The sequence below is a fragment of the Drosophila yakuba genome, chromosome 3R, assembly GCF_016746365.2.
Source record: "Drosophila yakuba strain Tai18E2 chromosome 3R, Prin_Dyak_Tai18E2_2.1, whole genome shotgun sequence".
Classification (NCBI taxonomy): Eukaryota; Metazoa; Arthropoda; class Insecta; order Diptera; family Drosophilidae; genus Drosophila; species Drosophila yakuba.
In genome coordinates, this window is record NC_052530.2 from 24,017,045 (window position 1) to 24,041,249 (window position 24,205).

Below are 24,205 nucleotides of genomic sequence, written 5' to 3' on the forward strand. Positions count from 1 at the left end.
TTGTTGGCTTTTAATTTCTATTTATATTTTATATTGCTTTAGCAGCCGCAGCTGCAACTTTCTGGCATGAGAAAAGGAGAAGAAAGAAATGAAATGACGCCACTAAAGCGTAATTTTGCATGCCAAACACACACACAGGAGTTTTCCCAACCAGCCAACCAGCCAACCGACCAGGCAGGCAACACACACGCACACCCCTTCAAGCCATGTGTGAGAGTAAAGTATTGTTTCAATAATTCTGGCTTTATGAAATAATAACTTTACGGCAAAAAAGCTCTCGGCCCGGCTGAGCTGAGCTGCCAGAGTCGCCGAGTTGTAAGAATACAATGAATTTCATTGCAGTGCCCTGCCTGACTCACTTTTCTCTACTCTCTCTCTCTACTCCTACCCATCCCATCCCATTTTCCCAGCACTTTCCCACAGCCATTTTCCGTTTTCTTCCTCCTGCGACTGCTGGCTCCTCGCTGAGTTTCCGCTGTTTGTTGTGCAGCAATTTTAATTTTGCCAACGCTGTCGCATGCGGCACACTAACACACGCGCACGCGAGGATGCGGAGTATCTGTGTGAGCCAGAGCTCAGCTGCAGCATCCTCGTTTGCATGCAACACTTTATGAATTATTGCTGTATCAACTCAAGTCGCGGCCACACAACCACACTCGCACTCACACACACACACTCCTATACTCCTATTCCCCGCCACACACACACAGACGCAAACACTTACAAACACACTCCCATGTGCACGTATTATGTCATGCCGAATTTCCGTTGCCTGGAGCATTGTTGTAACTAACGGCTCCTCTTTCTCCAACCAATTTTCCCCCGGCCATGCCACCCACTTCTGCGAATTTTCCAGTTGCCGTTGGCATTTCACAACTTCGACTGCCTAACGCTGGGCAAAAACCGACCACAAATTTAGTGAATGAGATGTTTCCGGTGCGGTTGTTATTCTTCTTCTGCTGCCAGAGCAGTTGCTATGAACAATTTTTGGTGTTTGGAAAATGCATGGCTTTTTATTGTGCTCATTGTTGGCCCAGGCAGACAACAGCACGCCCAAGTGCATGCCCCACCCCCATTAAAGCACCCAAAACCCCTAAACCCCCAAACCCTCAAAACCTCCACCCAACCTCTAACCAATGCCATTTGGCGGCCTTTGGATGGAAGGACTGCAGGACGGACGCAGCTAGTTACACTCTGCGATTCCGGGGAGCTGGGTGTGCACACTTCACGAATGCATTTCGCATTTTTATTTATTATGTTTATTTGTTGCCATTTGTCACACAACCATTTCTAGCCAAGGCCGCCGCGATGGCGTAAACAACAACAGCGGAAAAATGGCTGGAGGGAAAATGGCTCGGGGAAAATGCCTGCATGTGACTAGCCTGAGTGGCTAATGGAAATTGAAGTGAGTGCTCAGAAAGGGGAAGCTCATAAGGTGCGAGGATTAAAGTATAATACAGTTGAAAGCAGTTTACAAATTAACTAAATCAATCGAACTTTAGTAGTATTTTTTTTGTTTTAATATTTAATAAAACTTAAGCTTGGAACTCTGCATGCCATTAGACCAAAAAACAAACTACCGTGTATTTTAAAACTTAAACCTTAACAACTTGCCTGACTCGGCCATAGAAAATTAGCCCTTGCCCTTTGCACACTTATTTCTTCGCCGCCCTTGCCCGTCTAGTGCATCTAATTAACAACTGCCTAAAGAAGCCCAAAAAAGAGGGAAACCCTTGGGAGTACATTCAAATCGTAGACCATAGACTAGGGCCAACTTTTTTGGTCACTTCTGTCGCCAGTTTTCCCTTTTCGGTCGCCGCTGAAATTTCCCAGAGGCAAGTGCATTAATTTTAAGCGCACATTGCTGTGCATAAATGCGAGGCGTGTCGGGTTATTAACAATGTTAAAAGCAAACGCGCCAGCAGCCAGGATACTCAGGCAAAAGCCAAAAGGACACTGCTTTCGACTCAGTGTGTGTGTGTGTTGGAGTACGACTGACGCTGCCATTACCGCAAACTTAATGCGGAATAATTCCTTCCGTGTTGACAGTGTGCAAAAAGTTTTCGGGGCGCAAATTTCTGGGCTCTCCGCGGCTGGAAAAGCGGGTGAATGCCGAGGAAAAGTGTGTCCACAAGCCAATGGCAGAGAAAGAGAGACGGCTAGAGAGAAAGGAACAGGGACAGAGGATTGCTGGCGATTTTATTGTTGTGGCGGACAATGAATAAGCCGCAAAACTTTAGAGCACTTGGCATATCCTATTCCTGTCCCGCCCCGCTCAGGATTCCCACTCCCCCTCAACGGATGACCCTCAACCCGCTGAGAGAGCGGCCTGGTAATTGTGTTTTTAATTGAAGATTGCCAGCGAAGCGAGCGCTGTCTCTAAATTAAAAATTTAATTACATTTAACATGATGGCTTTCCTGTTTATTTCCCCCCTTTTTTCATTTCTATATATTTACTTTTTTTCCTGTTGTCCCCGTTGACATGTGTAAAGTACTGCACTGAAAAAAATCTAGGACTATGCTGCAGAGGAAAATATTATTTAAAAATGCGCTGAAATCAATTTTCCATATGAATACTTAACAAAGTTTGGGCTGTTCCAAATCAGAAACCAATTATCGAACTTCAAAGACCCACGATAATTTCTGACAGTGTGATGCATGGGGGCGGTAGGCGTGGCTGTTGCTTTGCCTTGCTGAATGACTTTTGAAGTTTTGACGACGCGACTTGGCGTTGACTTCCTGCCCACCGCCTTAATATGCATACATTTACATTCCAATAACGCTCAAGTGGACGACACGAGTGCACTTTGGTCGGCCACGCCCCCATCTCCTGCGGCGCCCAGTGCGCCCACAAGTGCCTTTGGATGTCAGCGGCAGCATCATCAGCCGCTGCAGCTGCAGCTGCCTTTCGAGTGCTCGATGCTTTATGCGCCACGCCCACACCACACCTACGACACGTCCCCACACTCACACACCCACACACACACAAGCTCCTTCACATTCACATGCTCGCACACACATGTATGCATATGCATAATGGCCGCCAACTTGGCACGAGCGTAACTTTTCTCATTAAGCGTGTTTAGCTGTTTGAAATGATTTAGCAAAAGTAAAACAAGTCAAGTTATAATGTTTTAATCTCAATTAAGGCACTTGCCACAATTTCGTAGCTGGCTCACTATCACCATCCAGCATCCAGCATCCACTAGCCATTCCCCTCTTCATTTGGCCCAGTTGCCTTGGCATAACTTAAAAATTCCATTTCCATTTGTGGTGTGGCCTTTGACGTTTGCCTTCGTTAGTGCCGGCAACTATCAATTTAAGTTGGAAAACACAGCTGCCGGCGCCTCATTTCGATTTGTTGCCGCTGCCTTGGGGTGTAGGGTATTTTTTTCACCTTCTCCTTTTTTTTCTCAGTTTAGTTTATGCACTTTTGCACTTTTCAAAAGCCACCTTTTAACATGGCATCATCATCATCAGCAGCGGGGTCAGTGGGGTCAGTGGAGTTAGTGGGGTGGGGACTAAAAACTATGGCCAACCTTCAAACTTAATTGCACAGCGAGCACGATGGCTAAATCATTTGCATTATGCAATCGACCACAGGATCCCCACCGAGCTTCACTCCACTCGGATTTCCCATCTTTTCTTACGCTTTTCACCTTTAGCGGTTAACGGCTGATTGCGTCTCAAGCCGTTTTGCTCGGGAGTGAAGTGAAAATTTGCTCAAATTAAAATGAGTTTGCATCCATCTGGAGCGCGCACATAAGTAGGCTACGAAAAATTTCGCATTAACCTCAATGCATTGGTTTGTTTGTGAGCGTGCTCGTTTTTATTGAATAGTTTCCAATTCGCTGGCGATGTAAGGCCAAATGAAGATTGGTGGGGGGAGATGGAATCGGGAAATAATTAACACGCATTGCTTGTCGCACCGCCCACTGCTCACTGCCCACAGCCACGCCCACAGAACGCCAAGGACCTCGAATGCTGCAATCGAAATATTTAATTAGTGCAAAAATGCCTTTGAATGCTAATTAGTGGCAAATTAACATCTGAGCAGGGACTGTTTTTTTTTTTGTGCTGTATTTTATTGTATTTTATTTCGGTTTTCTTTCGCATGATTCTCTTTTATTCCTCCCTTTTTTTTGGTCTCGGCCAATGCATTGGGGAGACTGGGAGTGCAAATTAAAGACACAATCAAAGCAAATTAATCAAGTCCACGCTGATTGATGTGGCCAGCACGCCATTATCGATACAGTTGAGATGGCCAAAAAGACCAATGGATATTGGGCAGAGCGAGCAGTAGCAGCAGCAGCCAGACAGACAGACAGACCGGAAACGGAAGTCGGGGGCAAATTATTTCTATGGAGCAGCCTGCGCCATCCCTCGATTGCTTTGTTTCGCTTACACAAAACAAACATTACTCCATCATTGCACCCTCGCTTTATGCCATTATTTATGATTATTTAACGTTCCCCCTTTCTGGCGCATTTGAAAAATGTGGCCCGAAGTGTTTGTAAATGAGTTTGCAGTTTTATGTGCGGACGAATGAGTTTTCAATTTATATTTCGTTCATACAAATTTTTCATGGTAAATTCAATTTTATTTATTTATGATTATACGACAATCGATTCGTTTTGCACCACCCTCGGAAATCGAATATTTGAATACGCGCACTTGATCGGCACACAGCAGATGTTCTTGGGTTCTTAAATCAGTTGAATATTATCGTGTACATTGTACAACAGCACGTAAATGGTTAATGCAATTTTTATGATTAAGATTACTCAGCTGTTTTTAAGCCAGTCTGTAAGGCGATTATTAATGCACTAATTCTATTAAAGCAGATACTATTTCCTTAGTAGCAGCTAGTTTGTAAAATCCTTTTCTCTGGTAAAAAGCTTCTGTAAACAGGATGATTTTAATAGACTTAAAACTAAACTCTTCTGCTTTTCCCATGAATTTCGAAAGTCTGAAGATGAACGGTGATTTTTAAATAGCGTCGAAGGTATTTCGCCACTTTTCACACTGGACTCTGGTCGAGTAATTTATCGCTTACTTTGCGGCTGTTGTTTTTATTAATGAGTGCAGCATGGAAAAGCGAATGCCGAGCATTTTTCCCCACTAGGTGGGCTATCCTGTCCGCTTCTTGTTGCTGCAAGTGCAGAACTTGTTTGTTTATTTGTTTGTTTTATTTGCCAGCAGCCGCGCCATAAACTATTTTGCACTTTTCGCAATATTTCAGCGAGCTGCATGTGTGTGAGAGTGTGTGTCGTGGCACTTTTACGAATTGTAGAGCGGAATATTTCATACACAGACAACACACAGACACACACACATGCCCACTTGTAAATGCAAAACACCACCGAATATTGTAAATAAAAGTGAACAAATATTGCACAGCAATAGAAATGAAATGGGTGACACCGAAAGAGGGACACACAGGCGGCAAGATGCTAGCGGCAATTGCGACTGCCCCCGGCATTGTCCGCATTTAAATATTTGCACAACATTTGAATGCTTTCCCATTTTGCATTTGTTGAAATGCAAACTCGGCCCGCACGAAACACATGGCCCTCTGCTCCAGTGATTGGTCCATTAAGTCGACAATGGGCGAGCAAAAACCAAAGCTAGACAGGCGGGGCTTATAATCAGAATGCCAAACTAACAGATACCGAGTACTGTAAATTTTGGCGATTTTAATGTGTGTAGCTTATGGTTGTTAGGGTTATAAGATACCTTTTCAAAGGAGTTCTCCTAGGAGTAGTCTTGATTTTTGAAGTTTTTGTATAAAAATTAAAATGAAATATTATATTTGATACTACTGCAATACCTCGAACTCCAAGGAGTATTATACTTAATAGAGTAAAAGCAAGAGCAGCTTGTGCCCATTGTGGCATCTTCAGCTTAATTTAACTTACATCAACATTAATGCCGGCGACGGCGAAGACAAATGTGGGCTTGGCCTCGCGGGGAACGTAGCGGTAGAACTCCTCCTGTCCGAAGTACCAGCGTACCGCGTATAGCGCCGCCTGCGGAGGAACGGAAGGAAAATGCGTTAATGAAAAGCCTGAGTGGTGGGTGAATAGTGTGAAGGAGCCGAGGCAGCCGCGGGAGCTGAGCGGAAGGTGCAGCGAGGACAATAGGCGACGGGAGGATCAGGAGACAGAAGCGAAGGAGACTGACTGCCAGAGCGACGACGTCGACGGCAAGACAAAGTGCAAGTAATTATAATAATTAAGCATGCCGCCGACGACAATATCCTCCGTATTGTTGACTTGGCTGCTGTTCCAACTTATGCCGCTCCTTCCAACTTAAACCTGGAGGAAGTGTCGCTTACCTGCTCCAAATCGTATTGACAAGACAATGTCGCTGCATTTCCCATTAATACGGCCTCCGGTACAAATATCTTCAGGTCCTTTAGGCAGTGAGCTGAAAGAGTACGGTGGCATTAATATTAAAGGCAGTCCCAAAAGTCGTTTAACCGTTGAATCTCCCAAATGACTTGTCCCACATGTCGTATACGCAACCATACGAATTCGATTATGCGAGACCAACGGAGAGGGGAGGGAAGGCGGTCTACAGTTGGCATAAAAAAAAGAAATAAATATCGAAAAATAAAACCCAATTACCCAACCAGGCGGCAAAGGAAAGGGATCAGCGCTGAACTACTGGGAACTCCACTTGCATGTTAATTTATGACAAAGTCGAGTGTACGGCCCGAATTTGACTTGCATTAAATGAAATTTATTTATTTTATTCCATTTCGCTTCGATTTCGATTTTCCACTTTCATTTGAAACGGCTGAATAGCGCAATTGAACGCGAGTTACCGCAATTATCCACATTAAACGTGGCTCATTCGAATCAATTGCAAATTTAAATAAATTCCAGTAAAGAGATGTGCCAATATGATTATTGCATAAGCACAAAGCGTTAAATTAATTTACGAGAAGAGCAGAAAGTGCCCTATTGCCAATGAGATATGCAATTAAAGTTAAATAATTTTTTAAAGGTATAATGAGTTTAAATGCTCCTTTAATTGCCCATTATGAAATCCTGAATTTAAAGATATGACATTAAAGGAATTTCATTCACATACGAACTGTTTAAATATATGTATTTTTATAAACTTGTACGAAACTTTGATCACTTCAGGCATCGCAAATTATATGCAGTTTCAATGATCATTATTGATTTTACTTTGCAAGTTGTTCAATTACAAGTGTGCGGTGCATTAATTAATTTTCTGGGTTTTATGCAAGCCCTCATGTTGTTGTACTCAATGCATATCTACATATTTTTTATTGTAAAGTAACCAAATGAATAAAGATAAATTTAACTGTATCTTTTGTAGTGCTAAATGAGAATAAATTTCGGTCTTAAATGAATATTTCCTGACCGCGGGCAGCCCTATTTGTTAATCAAACCGAGCACTTGATTAAGTGCCGGTTCGGGGCAAATGGAAATATATTGAAATATTTTAATATTCATGGCCTTCTTATCCTGCCTCATAAAAGCCCATGATAAATACGTTGTTTCGATCTCGAAGGGTGCTGTGCTCAATAAATGACCTGTCCTCGAAACAGTTCACACACATGTCATACGAAGTTTTCATCGATTTGTGGGATCGGCGGGAAGGCGACGGAAACAAGTGAAGTGACAGGCATGTGGTTGGCCAAATTATGGCAACTTTAATTGAACAAACCAATATTAATCAAAGGCCAATGCTCGCCCATTCCCGGACCATTTAATAAATTGACTACTTCACCGCCGTTCGGCGGAAGAGTTGGTTTTTCGCCTGGTCAAATGACTGGATAAATGGGTGGTCCAGTGCATAATATATGTGTATAAACAGTTATTTGGTAGATTAAATAATCAATTTTAACCACGCCCCGCAACACGCAGTTGGCATAATAAATTCAGCTTGTTTAACATGACAGACTGGCTGAAGTGGTAGGGGATACGGATTCGGATTCGGATTCGGATTCGGATTCGGAAACGGATGTGGATGTGGAAGGGGAAGGGGAAGGGGAATGGGAAGCCCTGCAATATGCCATTTATACGAGTATGTGGGTCTTTTGAACACTTACCACTGAGCAATAACTCTGAGATTATAATCCAGCTCAACGCCAGCATATTGAATGCCGTATGCAAGGCTCCCGGTCGGCAGGCGCTGCTCATTCTTCGTCCTTTTCGTCCTTCTTCTGGCCGGCTCCGTATCCTTTGGCTGGCCATGTCTATTTGTTGCCGCTACAGTCGCAATATCTGCTGCTGCTCCTGCTGCTTCTGCTCCTGTTGCTGCTGTAAAGAGAGAGTTGTGCAGTGCATGAGAAAAAGTTTGAAGCACCATATAATCATATTTGAGATGATGCTTTCAGGCTTATTGATAACTGGCTGGCTACTTGTCAAAGTTTCAGCAGTAGCAGCAAATTGAAATGTTGCTCTTCCATCTAGCCCCATCTTCAGTCTATTTATCCGCTCTCTCAGTGCTCTTTTGTTTCTGTCTATATCTCTGTGCTCTGTACTCTGTACTCTGTAGTAGCGAGGTACTATGTCCTAGACGTGTTCCCCCCGTCTCCCGTTTGACAACTTTCTAAGGCTTTCGATGACACGCGTCCGTAAGTTTCAACAGCTCGACGTGCTTAAAAAGTTTGCAACAAGACAAAAACCTTTAACTAAACAGCACACAACAGGCGATTCTCTCTGTGAGTGTGAGTGCGTGTGAGCCAAATGGCATTAAGCATACGCAGCGTTCGCCCAGACTAGACCAGACCAAACCGGACCAGACCAGAGCAGACAGATGCATCAGGACACCCACTGATTGACAGCTGGGGGCTTTATTTGGCATACACGAGACTGAGGCGGTGCGTCTGTGACAACTGAAATAGATTGGATATGTGAACGGTGGACAGTTCTAAAAGGGGAGGGTTCTCGAGAACAGGGTGGATACTAGTGACCAAAACATTGAAAACAATTGTCAGTTTGCTAGTTGCTGGTTGCATTTGTAACTTGGCTGACAGGACAAGACGTCTGCGTCGTGTATCAATTAGACCGCAAAATCAGCAAGACCAATTGTTTGGCTTCCATTTGGCCGCAAAAACAGAAGCTAATGGTCAAAAGTTACAAATGGCCCCCAAGCAAACACTGCACATACAGATACTACAAATACAGATACATATACAAAAGCGTAGGTACTACGATACAAACCAGGATATTTTGATAATGATATCATCATATCAACGCATTAATTCAAGGCGCTCTAAGCACATAAGCCTGGGTTGGGGCTTATATGTCATTTACTGCATCGTCTTGGGGTCGAGTGCGCAGAGCGTTTTGGCTCCAATTTTGAATGGCAATCCCTCGAAATAAGCACAGAAAACCAAAACCAGAGACAAAACCCAGAGTTGGAGCAGTAAAATGCCATTAGTGTGGACGGGGGACCTCTGCTCTCCAATCATTTTGTGCTCTTAAGCAGGCGACTCAAAGTTATCGTCGTTGTAGTCCCTCTGCCTCAAAAACAACAATCGCATTAACCTACACAGCCACCCACTGGATGAAGGACTCCGGACCAAGGACGAAGGACGAAGTGTTGCCTTTGCATTTTGCATGCCCAACGACCTTTCATTTCGACCATTTCAAGCATATCGTTTTGCAAATTGTCCGGCAGATTGAGACACATCCTCATCGATTTGTTTGCTTGCGGGTTGGTTTTCTGGATCGACTCCGTTAAATGCCCTCATGTGAGCATTTAAATTAAATTTAAATATTATTGTAGGCAAGTCGATTATGTTCGGGTCATCATTTTGAACTTTAATGTTTCGGTGTTATTGTTTGAATGGCCTGGCCCCAAGCAGCAAGGCCTTCTCTGACTAATAGCCTTTCTGTTTTTGGGGCACTAAGGGAAATTATTTTGCGGTTGGCTGTCTGTGGGCCAGATATCCTCTGATGTTCCTCAGCCCCTTTTGTATTGCCAAGCATTGTCTTTGTGTGCTCTAGCATTAGGAATTCACAAAATTTGTAGTCCGGCTCAAATTTGATAAAAACGAATTTCCAAATATTTCATTATGATTTTAATTGAAATTTCTCCGCATAGTAAATTTCAGGCCCAACCCAAAAGCCTTTTGTGCTTCGGAGAGTTAAATAAGATTGAAATATTTGATTTAATGTATGTGTGCGTGCCATGAAAAGCTGAACACTGAGCTCCAAAGATCGTAATAATAAGCAGAGTAAATTAACAAATTATTTTTCGGCGCTTTTCGAGAGGCAACAAAATTTCACCCCAGACATGAAAACGTGTGTAATTAAAAAAGTTACAGCTTCAGCCAAATAAAATGTCCAGTGCAGCGTATATGTGTTGGATTAACTTTTTTAAAGTGCCATAAAACAGTTGATTATGGCGTCATTAACGCAAATCTAAGCGCTGGGGAAAAATAATCAAATTAATTTTTTATGTACAAAGTTTGCAGTTTGCCAATAGAAGAGCCCAGCTCATCATAAGCAGTCAGCTCTGAAAAGGACGCTTAACCTAATGGCAAAGTCAGCGGTTGGGGAACGGTTCCGTTGGATTTGGATTCTTGGGGAGCCAACCGCTCGTAACGATGGCTACGATGGCGAGGACAAAGGACAATGCCGGATATTCAAATTCCGAGAAGAAATTCAATTGAAAGTCAAATCAAAACAAAGCAAACGAAAATCCGTAATTGACAACATTTCAGCTGATAATGAGCACTTTGCCAGGGGTCTGCGAAAATCGAAAACCGTTGGATGGGGGCAAAAGTATCTGTACGCGGGTATATCTACTGTTATATAGATGGAGTTGAAATCGAATCGAATCGAATCGGAGGGGTGTACACGTCAGCAAACCTATCAAAACCAGTGGCCGAGCCAATTGATATGATTTTCCGGAATGACATGAAATAGTTCGCCGAACGCAATTGATTGGTGTATGGCAAACAACAGATACACTTCAATTAAAAGTTAGACTTCTTCTCTCTAATATGTAATTTCTTAACGCAGACCATCTATTTTCGTAGACTTTAAGGGAGCAACCTCTTGTGTCTCAAAAGTTCTTGCCTTTTGTTGGTATTCTTTTTCGGTTTTCTGGCTTTTTTAAGTGTAGACAATAAGTAGTTACTGGAGAGCAGTTGCTGACCGGTTTCTAATGCGGAAGGCATGACAGGCCAGTATGCTGAGCCAGCAGCAGGTAAACCCTGTTGGCCATCCAGTTAGCATCGATTTCGTAGCTATGATGCCAATCGCTGACACTTGAGCTGCTGAAAATTGACATTGTTGTAGGGACAAAACTGGGTAAGCAGGGAAACTGTTACGGCTTTAAGACCAGAAGCACTTAAAGGATTCAGTCAGCTGTGCCGGTCTTGAAACTCATTCATTTCACTGATCCACTTTGCTAATCGCCGGCTGTCAGACGGAGCATATACACCGAAACAATAATCGCAAATCAAGAGAAATCGTTGCTATCATACGCACACACTTATAACGCATTAAATGCGTCCTTGATTGATGCGACACTTGCTCGAGGGCTTCTCATTAGGTTTAGTGCCCCGTGCGAGGCGACTGGAGCACTTGTGCTCCTCCTTCCGCCTCCTTCTCTCGTACAGCTCTAGCCTCTAATCAATCAATCAGTGTTTATGCCACATTCTCCTCGCCGAAATGAAGGCCCCTTCGCTCTGCTCCAAGGACCAAGGACAAACGATTCGAAACGAGACGAAACGAAGGCAAAATAAAAGAACTGAAAGCAACAGAAAGTACATAATGAACAATGCCAAAGCGAGAAAGAAACTTGGCGAAACAATTGCCTCGCTTGATGCGTCGTTTGACGAATGCCCCACGGGGTCGGATCTGAATCCAGAACCCAAATACGGAATACTATAATCGGTTCCGTGCCACTGGTTAGCCCCCATCTTCTTTCGTTTTGCTTCAAAAAAAAAAGGGAAGCCGCCAGCCATTGGCCCCCGAAAATACCCTTCAATGTTTGCTTTTGTGCGGCGTTGGCGTTTTTACAACTTCCGCTTTTCGGCGAGGCAAGGCGAGTTCATCACAGGTTCCTGATTGCCAATGAAGGATTAATGCGGCTGCTGCTGCTGCTGCTGCTCCTGCTCCTGCTGGTTAGGAACACTAGGGGCACGCTTTGATTGCAGCAGTGTTTGGCTGCAGGCTGAAACCCAACTAGGATCGAAGGAGCCAGGAGCACGACCATTTGCCAGGATACAGGCGGCGGAAGCTTTGTGTAATGGCACAAAGGATTGCAAATTGCCAAGGCACTTCCTGCAAGGACATTGATTTCTTTCCCCCTTTCTTTTTTTTTTTTGCCAAGCCTGATCAAACGGTCTTCCTACTTCCTACTTCCTACTTCCTCCGCCACTTATGCATATTCCACTCAAAGACTTGCTGTTGCCCAGCGTTGAGTTGACATGCCTGCTGCCCACCGCCTTCCAGCTTCTGTTTCCCTTAATTATGCATGACTCACTAATGAATTTAGCCGTAATTATTTGCAGGCAACTGCAAAAGCCGGTCGCCGAAGACGTGGTCATGAGAGTCCGTTGTTTCGGGTCAATATTTAATCAAAACGCCGATTGCGGTTGTCACTGTGACTGGGGCATCCTGAGGTCCAGAGCCCTAATTAGCCACTGCCCATCTCTTTGACGCCGTGTGCGATTGTAGGCTCATCCAGTCAGGCGTGAGGTGGCAACCGAAATCTGATTAGATCTGCCCGGTAAATGTGCAATTTAATCGCCTAACTGCTTTCGAATAGCCTCTTAATTAGTATTTGGCACTGGGTTATAGATATTAAACAGGTATTTTGGCATAGAATAGCATATCGTTAAGCATTATTATATAATTGAAAATAGAAAATACAAACTAAACAGGTATTCAGACATAAAATGTAATTAACTATCTTGTATTCGAAGATTCACACTTTATTTACCCAAATGGTTTCGATTAACCTCTTTATGAGCATTTCGCACTAACAAATTCAAATTATTGCGTTTAACACAAATAGAGCTGTTAGTTAGACTAATATGCTGAAGGCATAACATATACTCGTGATTATCATTTAATCTCTTGGCTTTAATTTAATTTCCAATATAATATATAAATGTTCCAGGCCCGCAGTCAAACTCTTAGCCGTTAAAAGCTATTGCCATTCACTTAAGCTGATGCTATAGAATGTATTTGAGTTGCTGAAATTGTGTCGAGTTGTGTCCAATTTGTTTCCGCCCATTCTCACACGAAAACTTTATCATTTAGTTATTATTGCAGGCAAAAGCCACTCGTTGAGATGAGTTGACAATTTTAAGGCCAAATAGTTTGCCCACCCACGCAGAGCAACGAGTGCTTCGCACCCAAATGAGAGGTAACCGAAAGCCATTTGAAGTTTGTTGTAACTGGAAGTCTGGGAGTATGGGAGTCACAGAGCCTGACAGAGGACCCCAGATAGATTCCCACATTCAACCCAGAGCCGGGTAACATGGAAAATGCATTTGAAACTCGAACTGTGAACCCCGAAACCGATAAATCACACAGTGAAAAACCGGCATTAGTACATTTCGAACAAAAGAAACTTAAAGGATTCACGCCGCCTGTCCGGTGGCTGTCAGGAGTTTGGCCAGAAGGCGGCGATGTGATTTCGAGGGCGGCTGTCCTCCAAAGGGCGTGGCATGGGCGGCCAGACGGATGGGCGAATGGTACGGAGACCAGACGCCGGGACGACGGACTCTGTTTGCATTTGGCGCTGGTCGCCGACTATTTATGAAAATAGTTTGTGGAGCAAGTTCCAAGCCATGGCATCGCAGCAGCCCCCATCTTCTGTGTGTATACTCAATGCAAAAGTTTCCAAACCACTGGCTGCCAAAAGTTGTGCAAATTGTGGCCGAACAATGGACGGCAGCTCTGTGATTTCTCGGTTTTAATTTCGATGCCTCGGATTGTTTTTTGGGTTTTCGGGGATGACAGAGCTAATCATGCCAGTCGCTCATTTTATGCACGAGCAGCACTATTCTAGCTTCCTTCAGACTTCCTTCAGAGTTTTGCATAATTAAATGCCCTGCGGGAACGCCGAGTTTTCGGTTTCAACATCAAAGTCACGCATGTGAAGTCAACGGTTTGTGGGTCTAATTCTTAAAGGCGCTAACGATTCTCCTGCCAATTTTGCCTGCCGTAGACATGTTAATTTACCATGCCTGGGTTAAATCCATACAAGGCTCCCCATTTTTTTTTTTTTTTACCCAACCATTTGAAGCATATTTGTTTTTCGGGGGCCTGGAGCGCCGAAAGTTTGTGCGTGAACCGCCGTGGCTGGTGCTGCTCAATTTAGTTAAACGTAAATAATTAATTACCTGCCGTTGCCTGAGTTATGAAATGCGCAATTAGGCGCGTTTAATATTTAATTAGGGGCCAAACGGCAGAGCGACAAAAAAGGAAACCCGGAGCAACAAAAAAATCCGTAGCCGTTTGCCGTTGTATTCCGGCAATCCGCCGCCTGGTGAGCACGCAAACACACGCTCCCGGTGGTCGAATCCCCCAAAAAGGGGCGTGGCTGTTTATCCAGGGGAGTGGGAATGGCATGGGAACGGGCATGGGTGATGGGTGTGGAGCGGATGAAGTGGCTGGATTAAGTGGCAGCTTAAGAATAAACAGGAAGAGGCGGTCTGGGAAATGGCTCCTTCCACCGGGGAGTGACTGAAACATTGCTGGCCAGTCGCCGGACCCCAGTGCGTATACTTGATTTGTGTGCAAGTGTTGGTTAAAGGCAAGCTTAATGCTAAGTAGAAACTGGAGATTAGGAGCAGCATCAGCAACTCCAGTCCAAGGCGGCGATAGTAAACTAGAGCGGGATCTGGGGAAAAACATTAAAGAGCGCCCCAAACAAATGACGGAAGTTGGATGGAAACAGAAGAACGGACCGAACCATAATCTTTAAGTAACATGGACTTCAGCATTCCCGGAGGTAGAGGAAAAAGATTGCGCTTGCACATAATCCAGCGCAAAACTAAGTAAACTATGGCCAGTGCGCTAGAGCAAAAAATACTGAGACTGGATGGTGGAAAATAAAATCTAATTTTCTTGTCTTAAACTATTCGATCGGATTATGGTGTCACAAAGACTGATAGTTTGGCTGGGTTTTTGTTTAGAAATTTGGGGTTTTGTATTTCACAACATGCATATCCTTCAATTGGATTTTGTTTGTCCTCTTTCCCTTAAATCTCTCTGATTGGTAGTATCTAAAGCTTAAGGCTTTTCTATTTACAATTTTTATAGTGTCTAACAGATAAGGATTTCAATAATGTTACATGCACATAGCCAACCATCCTTAGAACCGTTCCCCTTCATAGATTTGCACATGCTCATGGATAGCAACATTGTTCCGGATATTGGGTTAATGACGAGCATTTGCCTATTAGCAGGCCTCTTTAGATTACCCAGGCACTTGGCCCCTGACTCTGCATAGAGATAAAGTGGAAAGTCGAGGGTGAAATGGGAAGTGGGCTGAGCAGTTCTAACAGCTCGATAATTTGCCTCTGTCCCAGAATTTTTGGTTAGCTGTTAAGCAGCCATGTCGTTTTTTCTTGAATTTTACACTCATTAAAAGATAAACGAGACAAGCTAATGACTTTTGGGCTAAGTAGTGAGTGGGCCTTGGCAAGGGGTTGCAACAGTGTGGGTGGGGTGCACAGGGGAAGTGACGAAAGCAGCAGTGATGGCAATGAAGTGAAAAGAAAATGGCGGCTGCGTTTCCGCTACAAGCCGTTAAATTAAAGCGGAGAAAAAAAAACGAAGAGAAAGCCAGAGATTGCGAACGATAGCGATTGCATGTCGGAGACAGGCGAGTGCCGGGCTGTGGGCGTGGCAGCCCAGAAAAAGGCGCGGCAGATAAGATTCGTTTATGACACCCACGCCCCCAACATGCCACAAATTCACATACAGTATATCCTCGTTCTCCATATATTTCTCTCTCGCAGGCTCCATGTGTGCGTGTGTGTGCGTATGTGTGTGTGTGTTTTTGTGCACGTCGCAAGACAAATGCAAATCCCTGGGTAATTAGGAGTTGTGTTCATGTCGTCACGGTAATAGTTTTATGTTGCCACATTGTAGGCGACACGATGCGTGGCATCATGACAAGCCAGCCCTGCAGCCTTCTGCCGAGATTGAAGGCAAACCCCCTTGGTCGTTTTGGGGTTAATGTTGGCCTGCGTGACATCCTCGCATCCTTTTTCATTTGCCTTTGGTCCCCGGCTTGCTCATCAGGCACTGACTGCATTTAATTTGATTAGCAAGCCGAAAATATACGCTTTCATTAGCCCCCCGCTTTTAATTCAATTCCAGCTAATTTTTTGCGCCAAAGAGAAAGTTACAAAGTTGCCAAAAAACATTGTTCGCCCCGCTTTTAGCTGCCTCGTCTCCAGGGTTTTTTCTTTGGCTTAAGCTGAAGTTATGTTTTGTGCTGTTGCGGCGAGGACTATATAGTCGGATAAAGGAATATTTATTTTATTACAAATTTATGATTTTGATTTTTCTCCGCCACGACTGCCGCTGCTGTCTTATATTATAGAAAACGGAAGCGGAAGCGTGAAATGAGCTTGGGCATAAACATCTACCGCCCACACAAACACTCGTTTAAGCAATGGCCATGCAGGTGGAATCGCATCCGCCGTTTCGGTGGCATTTTATGACACGAAACTCATAACTTTTTCGTTGGGTAGTTGCTTATTTTGCTCAAAAATCCGCATCACCCCCATAAATACCGTCCCGAAACTCACCCACACCCACAAAGACAGACCCACACTCACACACCCAGTGGAAGAAAATAATGTATAGCTCACTTCTAGGCATAGCCTAGCCGCAAGATAAAGTGGCATTTGAAACTTGTGCTCACTATTTCTGTGTTCTGGCCTTGTTTTTCCTGTTCCCTGTGTTCTTTCAATATATATGTGTGTGTGTATTTGTGCAACTGGGAAACTTTTTGCCAAGATCGCGTCACGCCTGGAAATGAAACTTTTCCCTTTTTCCCCAGCAGTTTCCGCTTGCTTAGTCGCCAAATGAAAGGGGCGACGAGTCTCGAAAGTGCACCTTTTTCGGGTATCCAACCCCAACCCCACCCATTTGGTTCATCAGCGTAAATGTCAAAGGGCTTTGTCATTGGCGCCACTTGACTTTGTTAAATGTTAACAGTTTTTATCTGCTGGCGGTTAATACGCGGCGTGGCCTTACTCATAATTTATAGCACGAAATAATGTGCCATTAAAAGTTTCGCCGGAAGGCAAAAAAAAATGAAAAGGAAACTGAAAACGAAAACGAAAACGAATGAGGAAAGGCGGCGCCTCGAGTCGCAGCTGCCACAAATAACTTTGCATGCACGTGTTGAAAACGCCAGCGATACAAATCTAAGCCAAATGGAGGGAGATGGATGCTCGGACTAAGCTCAAAATGAAATCAACGCCGGCAGATAAAAATCTTCTGCTATGCAAGCTCGTTAATACATTTTTGATGAGACACACACAACAAGTGGCAGGCGGATGGACAGCAAGTTATGAGGAAAAGTTCCGTCCCTTCCACCCAACCAACCTGGCCGACAAGCACCCACACACACAAACACACACACCCCGCACACACACACACACACTCTTGGTGCTCTCTGCTCCCTGACACAGTTTTCTCGACTCGACGACTGGCTTTTGAAATGTTTTGCCTGCGCCGCCATAAATCAGAAGCAGAAAACTGAAACTAAAAGCCTGCCCACAGATGAAGGGGGTTATCACGAGGAAGGGCGGAGGGGGGTGGAGATGGTGGGCGGAAAACTACAGTTAAATATGTTGTAACAAATAAAGTACATCAGTTGGGCAATGGCATCGCACAGTGTGCGCCACGATGAGTATGAGGATGAGTATGAGGATGCGGTAAGGATTCCTCTTTCTGCACGGCAGCTCATTCATATTTATGGCATTTTTGCATTCAGCCGACATCATTTCGTAATGTGAAGAGCTGTTACCGACCTTACTCTGTCAGGTCCTTTAACTCCGTGCCATTCCATTCCACCGCCGGCCGTTTGTTACACAGAAATCATGGCAATTGGCACGTTGCTCATACGCCGCGTGGGCCCACTAGCACTAGCACACAACTTGACCGGACTGGTGCTTATGTGCTCCCATGTTCCCATGCTCTCCTGCAATCCCTGGTCATTTATGAAGCTCATAAATTTCACAAAAATTTTCCCTTCGGTTTCTTTGGCGAAAATTACTTTGCAAAAATAAAGGAATTGTCTAATAAACTTTGCAATAAATTCGAACATAAATTTTATACACACAGCACGGCAGTCGAACTTCAAGCGTTAAAACTATGCCAACAAAAGCCATTAATTCCAGTCAGCTGAAATGAAGTAAAGTGTCAGTTATGCCGGTCGGTCGTTCGGACGGTCGGTCGTTGGAACCTGGCTTCCATCGAGGGGTCCGCAGGACTTTGTAGGACTCACCGGAGGTGAGCAGGCTGAGCTGAGACAGCGGAAATTAAATGCTGCCACTGGCAGTTCCCCAACTCCCTTACAGAACTCCACCAACCGTTTATGCTTTGCTTTTGCTGTTTGCGGAGCAAAGAGGCTTGTCCAATGCCTGCTACTCATAATTAGATGATTTAAAGTTATCGCAAAAGTTGCAGCTGCCCCGGCAGAGACTGCAACCTGAGCAGGGAGCTGGCTGAATGGCTTGTGAGGTGGCACATTTGATAGGAGGGCGCAGTGGAGATGGAGAAGCGGTTCGATTCACTTTGCCGTTTGCCAAATGTCTCTCGGAGCTTAATTGCAAAGTTTTTGCCATCAGAGGCGACGCTGCTGCTGCTGTCCAAAGTGATTTCGCTGAACTTTGGCACATAAATTATGCGATTTTTAAACAGCCAGCCATCACGGAGTTTTCAACGCTGCGCGCTTGGTTAGTGCGGGCTGTTCCTGTTCCTGTTCCTCTTCCTGTTCCAAGTTGAAGAAAACAAATACATATAATTTGGCATTCATGAAATTCACTTTGCAGCGCCAGAAAGTTCGAATGAGCCGCGAGCTCAAAGTAGCCTTGCCTTGCCTTGCCTTTTACTCTTCTGCACTTTTTCGCGGGGCACTAATGTATAATGAGGACACACGAATCTGATACTGATGATCCCCTCGCGCGCGCGCTCGTGTCTGTGTGTATGTGTGGGCATGTGTATGCCGGTCTATGTTTGCCTGTATGCAGAATGGATTAAAAAACTTTTGATTAACCTTATCAAAAGCAAAAGCTGTGTAAACATCGCACAGGGCGTAGCAATCAGGACATCGAGCGGCAGCGAGCGCCGAGCAGAAGGACTCGTACAAGTTTTTAAAAGAAAATAAGTAACTTTTTGACAGCCTGCTCTGCTCACACACGCCGGGCTAAACTGTTGTTGCTCCCTCTGTTCTCAGTTCTCTGTTCTTAGCCCTTTGCACAAAGCAAGAGCAAAAGTTTGTTATTTTTTTTTATAAAAAGCCAACTCCCATAGCCTTTTGCAAAAAGCCAAAAGTCAAGCGTTGATGCCTCGCTGCTCTCTATATGCTCCGTGTTTATCTGGGCGACGGGGTTGTGTGCCGAAATGGCAAATAAATTAAAATAAAGGCCAGTGTATGGAGGATGGTTCGAAAAGTTGCCGCATACTGATGGCTGGGGGGAAGATAAGCGGGGAAAACTCGCTGTCTTACACAACTTTTTGGTCTATTTGTTTTTTCTCTCAAGCACTAAGTGGCTGCTGAAATCCTGAAATACAGTCTTCAAAAATTGGCAAATTCACAAATCCACAAATCAGGTATGCCACATAATTTATAAAAAGGACAGTTCACTTAAAACTCATTCTAGTCCTCGAACTCCAGCTTTAAATAATGGAAAACAAACACCTTTAATATTTTAACTCAGGATGTTTTTGTATCAATGTGACAGTGGCAAATGGTGTTTTGGCTCAATAAATTAAAATAGTTTCTGGGGAAATATATATTTTGTCATTGCCAAAAACAAAGACATAAATTTGTACCAAACGTAGAGTGCATTTTCTTATTTTTGTCTATATTATAGATATTTAATCCCTCAATGTGACTCTTGCGCACGCAATCGAAACTTAAAGTTGAAACTTTCAGTTTTCTGATTTAAGCCATTTATTTTTTATACAATTCCACTAGGTTAGCATAGCCGGAAAAAAAAGGTCAAAATGTATTTCTATGTACACATAAATTAAGAATATTTTTGTAGCGCCAGAAATTGTTTCATTTCACATTTGACTGGGTTCTTGTTTGTCTACATTTTTGTTCGATTTGGTGTGCGTTTGTTTTTTCCGCTTTCTATTTGCTCACAGTTGAGCGCAATAAAGCCGCAATTTGTGCGTATACGTAACGTACTTAAAAGTCGCACCTTTCGCGCATATGCACGCACTCGAGCTTGAGTTTTTCCAGGAAAAATCCGCCGACACCGCGGCTGAATGGAAATTGTCTTATCGCTGGGGCGTCGCACTTCAATCAGCGGTTAACTTGGCTGCCTGTTCGCCTGGAATTAACATGACACATTTGTCGCAACACCGCTGCCAGCACGATGTCTTTATCGCGACGATACACTTTGTTGTGCCTTGCAAATGAGCATTACTTGATTACCCGCAATTATTGTTACTGCTCCCAGACACACGCACACACCCTCACGCGCGTCCTCACACTCTTACACACAGCACGCACACATACACACACAGACAGGAGCGTGGAAAGGGGCACATAATTGCCGCATATGCGAAATGAAAACTCTGCCGGCAGCATACTTGACATTAGTGCGGTGGCTGCGAAAATTTTAGGTCAAAATGCTAGGGAAAACAAAAAGCAGAGAAAGTACTGTAAATGCGCAAAAGTCGGTGCACTGCAAAAAATATAAAAGGAAACTAATTGTACTTTTATAGGTGAACATCTAGGAATGAATGACTTAAATCATAAAATTCATATTGGGAATGAGATTATTTGACAACAACTTAAAACTTAATAAATGAAAAGGTCATTTACCTTTCAAACAATTTTTAAAAAGTGTATATTTTTTTCTCATCGTGTATCTTCGTCTGTGTGTTAGTGCTTTGTATATAAATGTTGCCGCTGCTCGGAGCAGTTATGCTCTGCATTTAATTACAGTTGCGAATCGCGGCCTTTTTTTCGAGAGGCAGTCGCGAAAGTTTTCGCTCGGCCTCCACAAGTTGCACGTTGCACGTTGCTTGTTGCAAGCAGCAAGTTGAGCTTTGTGCCAGCTAAAAAACCCCAACGCATTTCATTAACACAGCTCAACTTCACGGCAACAATACCAGCCGTAAAAGCAGCAACAGCGGCAAACAGGCGGAGAATTTCATTTTTTGCCTGCATTCAGCATGTCGCCAAACATTTAGCAGGCTCTTGTAGTGAAAGTGGGTGGTGGGAAGTGGGTGGCACTTCTGCCCAGAGCCAAAACTTGCCACTCACACTCACACACTAGTGCACACACACAAACAGAATCACACATACAGAATCACAGTTACAGACACATGTACTCCAAAACGCTGACGACCTCAATTTTCAGCGCATAAACACTTTTTATGCAAAATAAAAACGCTTTACTTTGTGCAGCGCATTGACCGAAATTTATTTTCATACCCAGCCATATACACGAATACAATGCCATAGAAAAATACATGAAAAAATATATTTTAAATAAATCAAAATACGCAGAAAAATCCATTTAAACAAATGCGCAGCACAAAGAAAAGACAAAACAATTTGTCCCTAATTGGCCAGTGGCGCCCGAAAACTGGCCACAAATGCAAAATAAAACCGTAGTGCGGATCAACTGAAGAGGGGGGCAATAATATAGCAGTTCTAGCTAGACAGTCAGTTAATATTTAAATGGGTAAATTGAAGCCCCATAGAAGCCGAAACGGATATGCTCTTCAAATCGAAAGATAGCTAAATAGTGATGTCAAGTTTTAGTGAGCAGTTGAAACGTGTTAGACCGTTTAATTCTTATTTTTTTAAAACCTGAAAGTTAAGTTTATTCTTAATTATTAATTGACGGGCGATAACAAATTTCGTAATTGCGTAAATTTGAAATTTGCGTAAATTTTGAAACCGAAGTTAAATTTCATGTATACGCCGTAAATTTTGTAATCAAGTTAATCTATCTTTTCTGCCTACCGCATCGAAATCGAATTGCATGGTATGCTGATCGGTGAATATTATTTTATTTCTGTCGTTAACTGTGTGTGTGGAGTATGGGAGTAAATATCGTCATGTCGACGACAAGGATATCGACGGCAGACGGTTGGCGACAGCCGGCTTGTTCGAACATCCCCTTTCGGCCAACATGCCTCTGCTGCTCTCCTCCTCTTGGCCAACAGCCACCGCATCCTGCACATTCGCACACGCAAAATGGGCTGGGAGGAGAAGTCAATACGTTGCCTTAATTGCTTACAAGTTGTTTGCCTTGTTGTTGCCGAGTATGTTTATCGTTTAAAGTCAAGTGAATTGACCTCGACGCGACTGACCCAATGACCGGTCCGGTCCGGTCCAGAGTGCCAATCCCTCTACTCGTCCACTTTCTGCCGCCTCTGCGGCCCCAGTCTGTCGGCATTGATTTTTATGGGGCTTGGAGCTTGGAGCTTGGGCTATTGCCGAGATAGAAGGACCAGCCGACCACTTTATGACTTTTTTAATTACTTATTTTGCTTAAAATTGTCTAGTGTAGGCAAATAAACAAATGGATCTGTGTGTTTGTGTGGAGCGTATACACTTGCAGAAAATATGGCTCCGTTTATAGGCAAATAAAATAATGAAAATTGCGATGCGAAAGAGCTCCGTGGAGGCCACCCCAAAAAGTCCTTTGTTTGTCTTTTATTAGCACAGTAAAATCTTCCTTGTTGCTGTTTTTGCTCGCTTCTCATGCTGCTGAAGCTGCTTCTACAGCTTCTGCTGATGCCACAGCCACTGTCATAGCTTTATAGCTATATGGCTATATCGTCCTCGTCATCGTCCCGACTGCTAGCCACTTGACCAGGCCCAGGACAATGAGGACAATAACGATGTCGCTATCCCGACCTTTTGTCCCTTGGCCTGGGCAAATTTTTATATAGTTTACCATATTGTTGGGCTACTACTGGCTATCTTTTTTTTTTGTGTTGCTTCCATGCTTGGCCTGCAAATATTTCGAGAGGAATGAGGGCAAAAGGCAAAGTCCTGGCCACAGCATAATTTCGAGTGCACAGAGCCGAGGAGCAACAAAAACCATGACAAACAAACCCGCCAGATGCTGTGACTCAATTCAAGTAGCCCGATGTCTAAATGAGAGGCACATACACATATATAATATATGTATATACTATATATCATGTATATGCAATTTGGGGCGTGGTCACACTTTGATTGTCTTCATTTAGTTAGGTTTTATGCTGATTTACTTAGGCCACAGACAGCAGACATTTACGACCTTTTAACGCCCGCCACGATAAAATCTGAACGCCGATGCTCTCGCACTCGTCCTCGTCCATAAACCCTGGCCAAGAGCCATAAACCTGGGCTCAGACAATGGCTGCAAAGGGTCTTGAAAGCGATATCCCATTGATACCCCCGCCTGAAATCGCCAGCCCAAAAGCACTGCAACCTCTCTGCAATGGCCAATTCATTGGTGGCTCACATTTTCGGTGATTTAAATTAATTTCAAATATCATTTCTCACTTGCGGCACACAAATCGACCCTGACCTGCCGCACACTGGAGTTGCGGTGCCGGCTGGCTAATGAATATTTAAACAGCTGCACGTCCCACCAGCACATAGAAAATATATGGACCCTTTCAACTGGTTGCCAGGACAGCACATTAGCTGCAATTTTGCAGAAGGGAAAACTTGTCTTCGTGGAAAAAAAACAGAATCATACATTTATTCAGACCGTTGCTTTACGCTGAATATATTGAAAATTTAAGTACTGTAATATATTTTATTAAATAAAATGCATTGAGTGGCACATGCATATCTAAGTCCAAACCAACAAGCCAGCTTCTACAAAACCACTTATTTCTGGAATAATATCTTAGAATATCTCAGAAATCTGTGCACGTTTGGATGATGGCTTTATTTGCGTTTTCCGATCCAATGGCCTGGCTAGAGCCGCGCCTTTAAAGTAATTAAATTCTCGTGGTATTACGCATACGCCAC

The 24,205-nt window shown here is 43.8% G+C and overlaps 1 protein-coding gene across 2 annotated transcripts in view; it reads right to left on the bottom strand.

Annotated features, from left to right (window-relative positions):
- The window catches only part of LOC6538176, a 57,941-nt gene that overhangs the window by 4,811 nt on the left and 28,925 nt on the right, over window positions 1–24,205 (bottom strand). Inside the window, exons 3-5 of one of the 2 annotated variants that reach the window (XM_039375401.2) lie at window positions 8,091–8,298; window positions 6,339–6,430; window positions 5,920–6,030 (exon numbers count right to left, since the gene is read on the bottom strand). In XM_039375401.2, coding sequence (XP_039231335.1) covers window positions 5,920–6,030; window positions 6,339–6,430; window positions 8,091–8,235 — 348 coding nt within the window. In that variant the 5' untranslated portion in view covers window positions 8,236–8,298. Of the gene's footprint in view, window positions 1–5,919; window positions 6,031–6,338; window positions 6,431–8,090; window positions 8,302–24,205 lie in introns of both variants that reach the window. The other variant, XM_002098668.4, reaches the window with a different exon arrangement.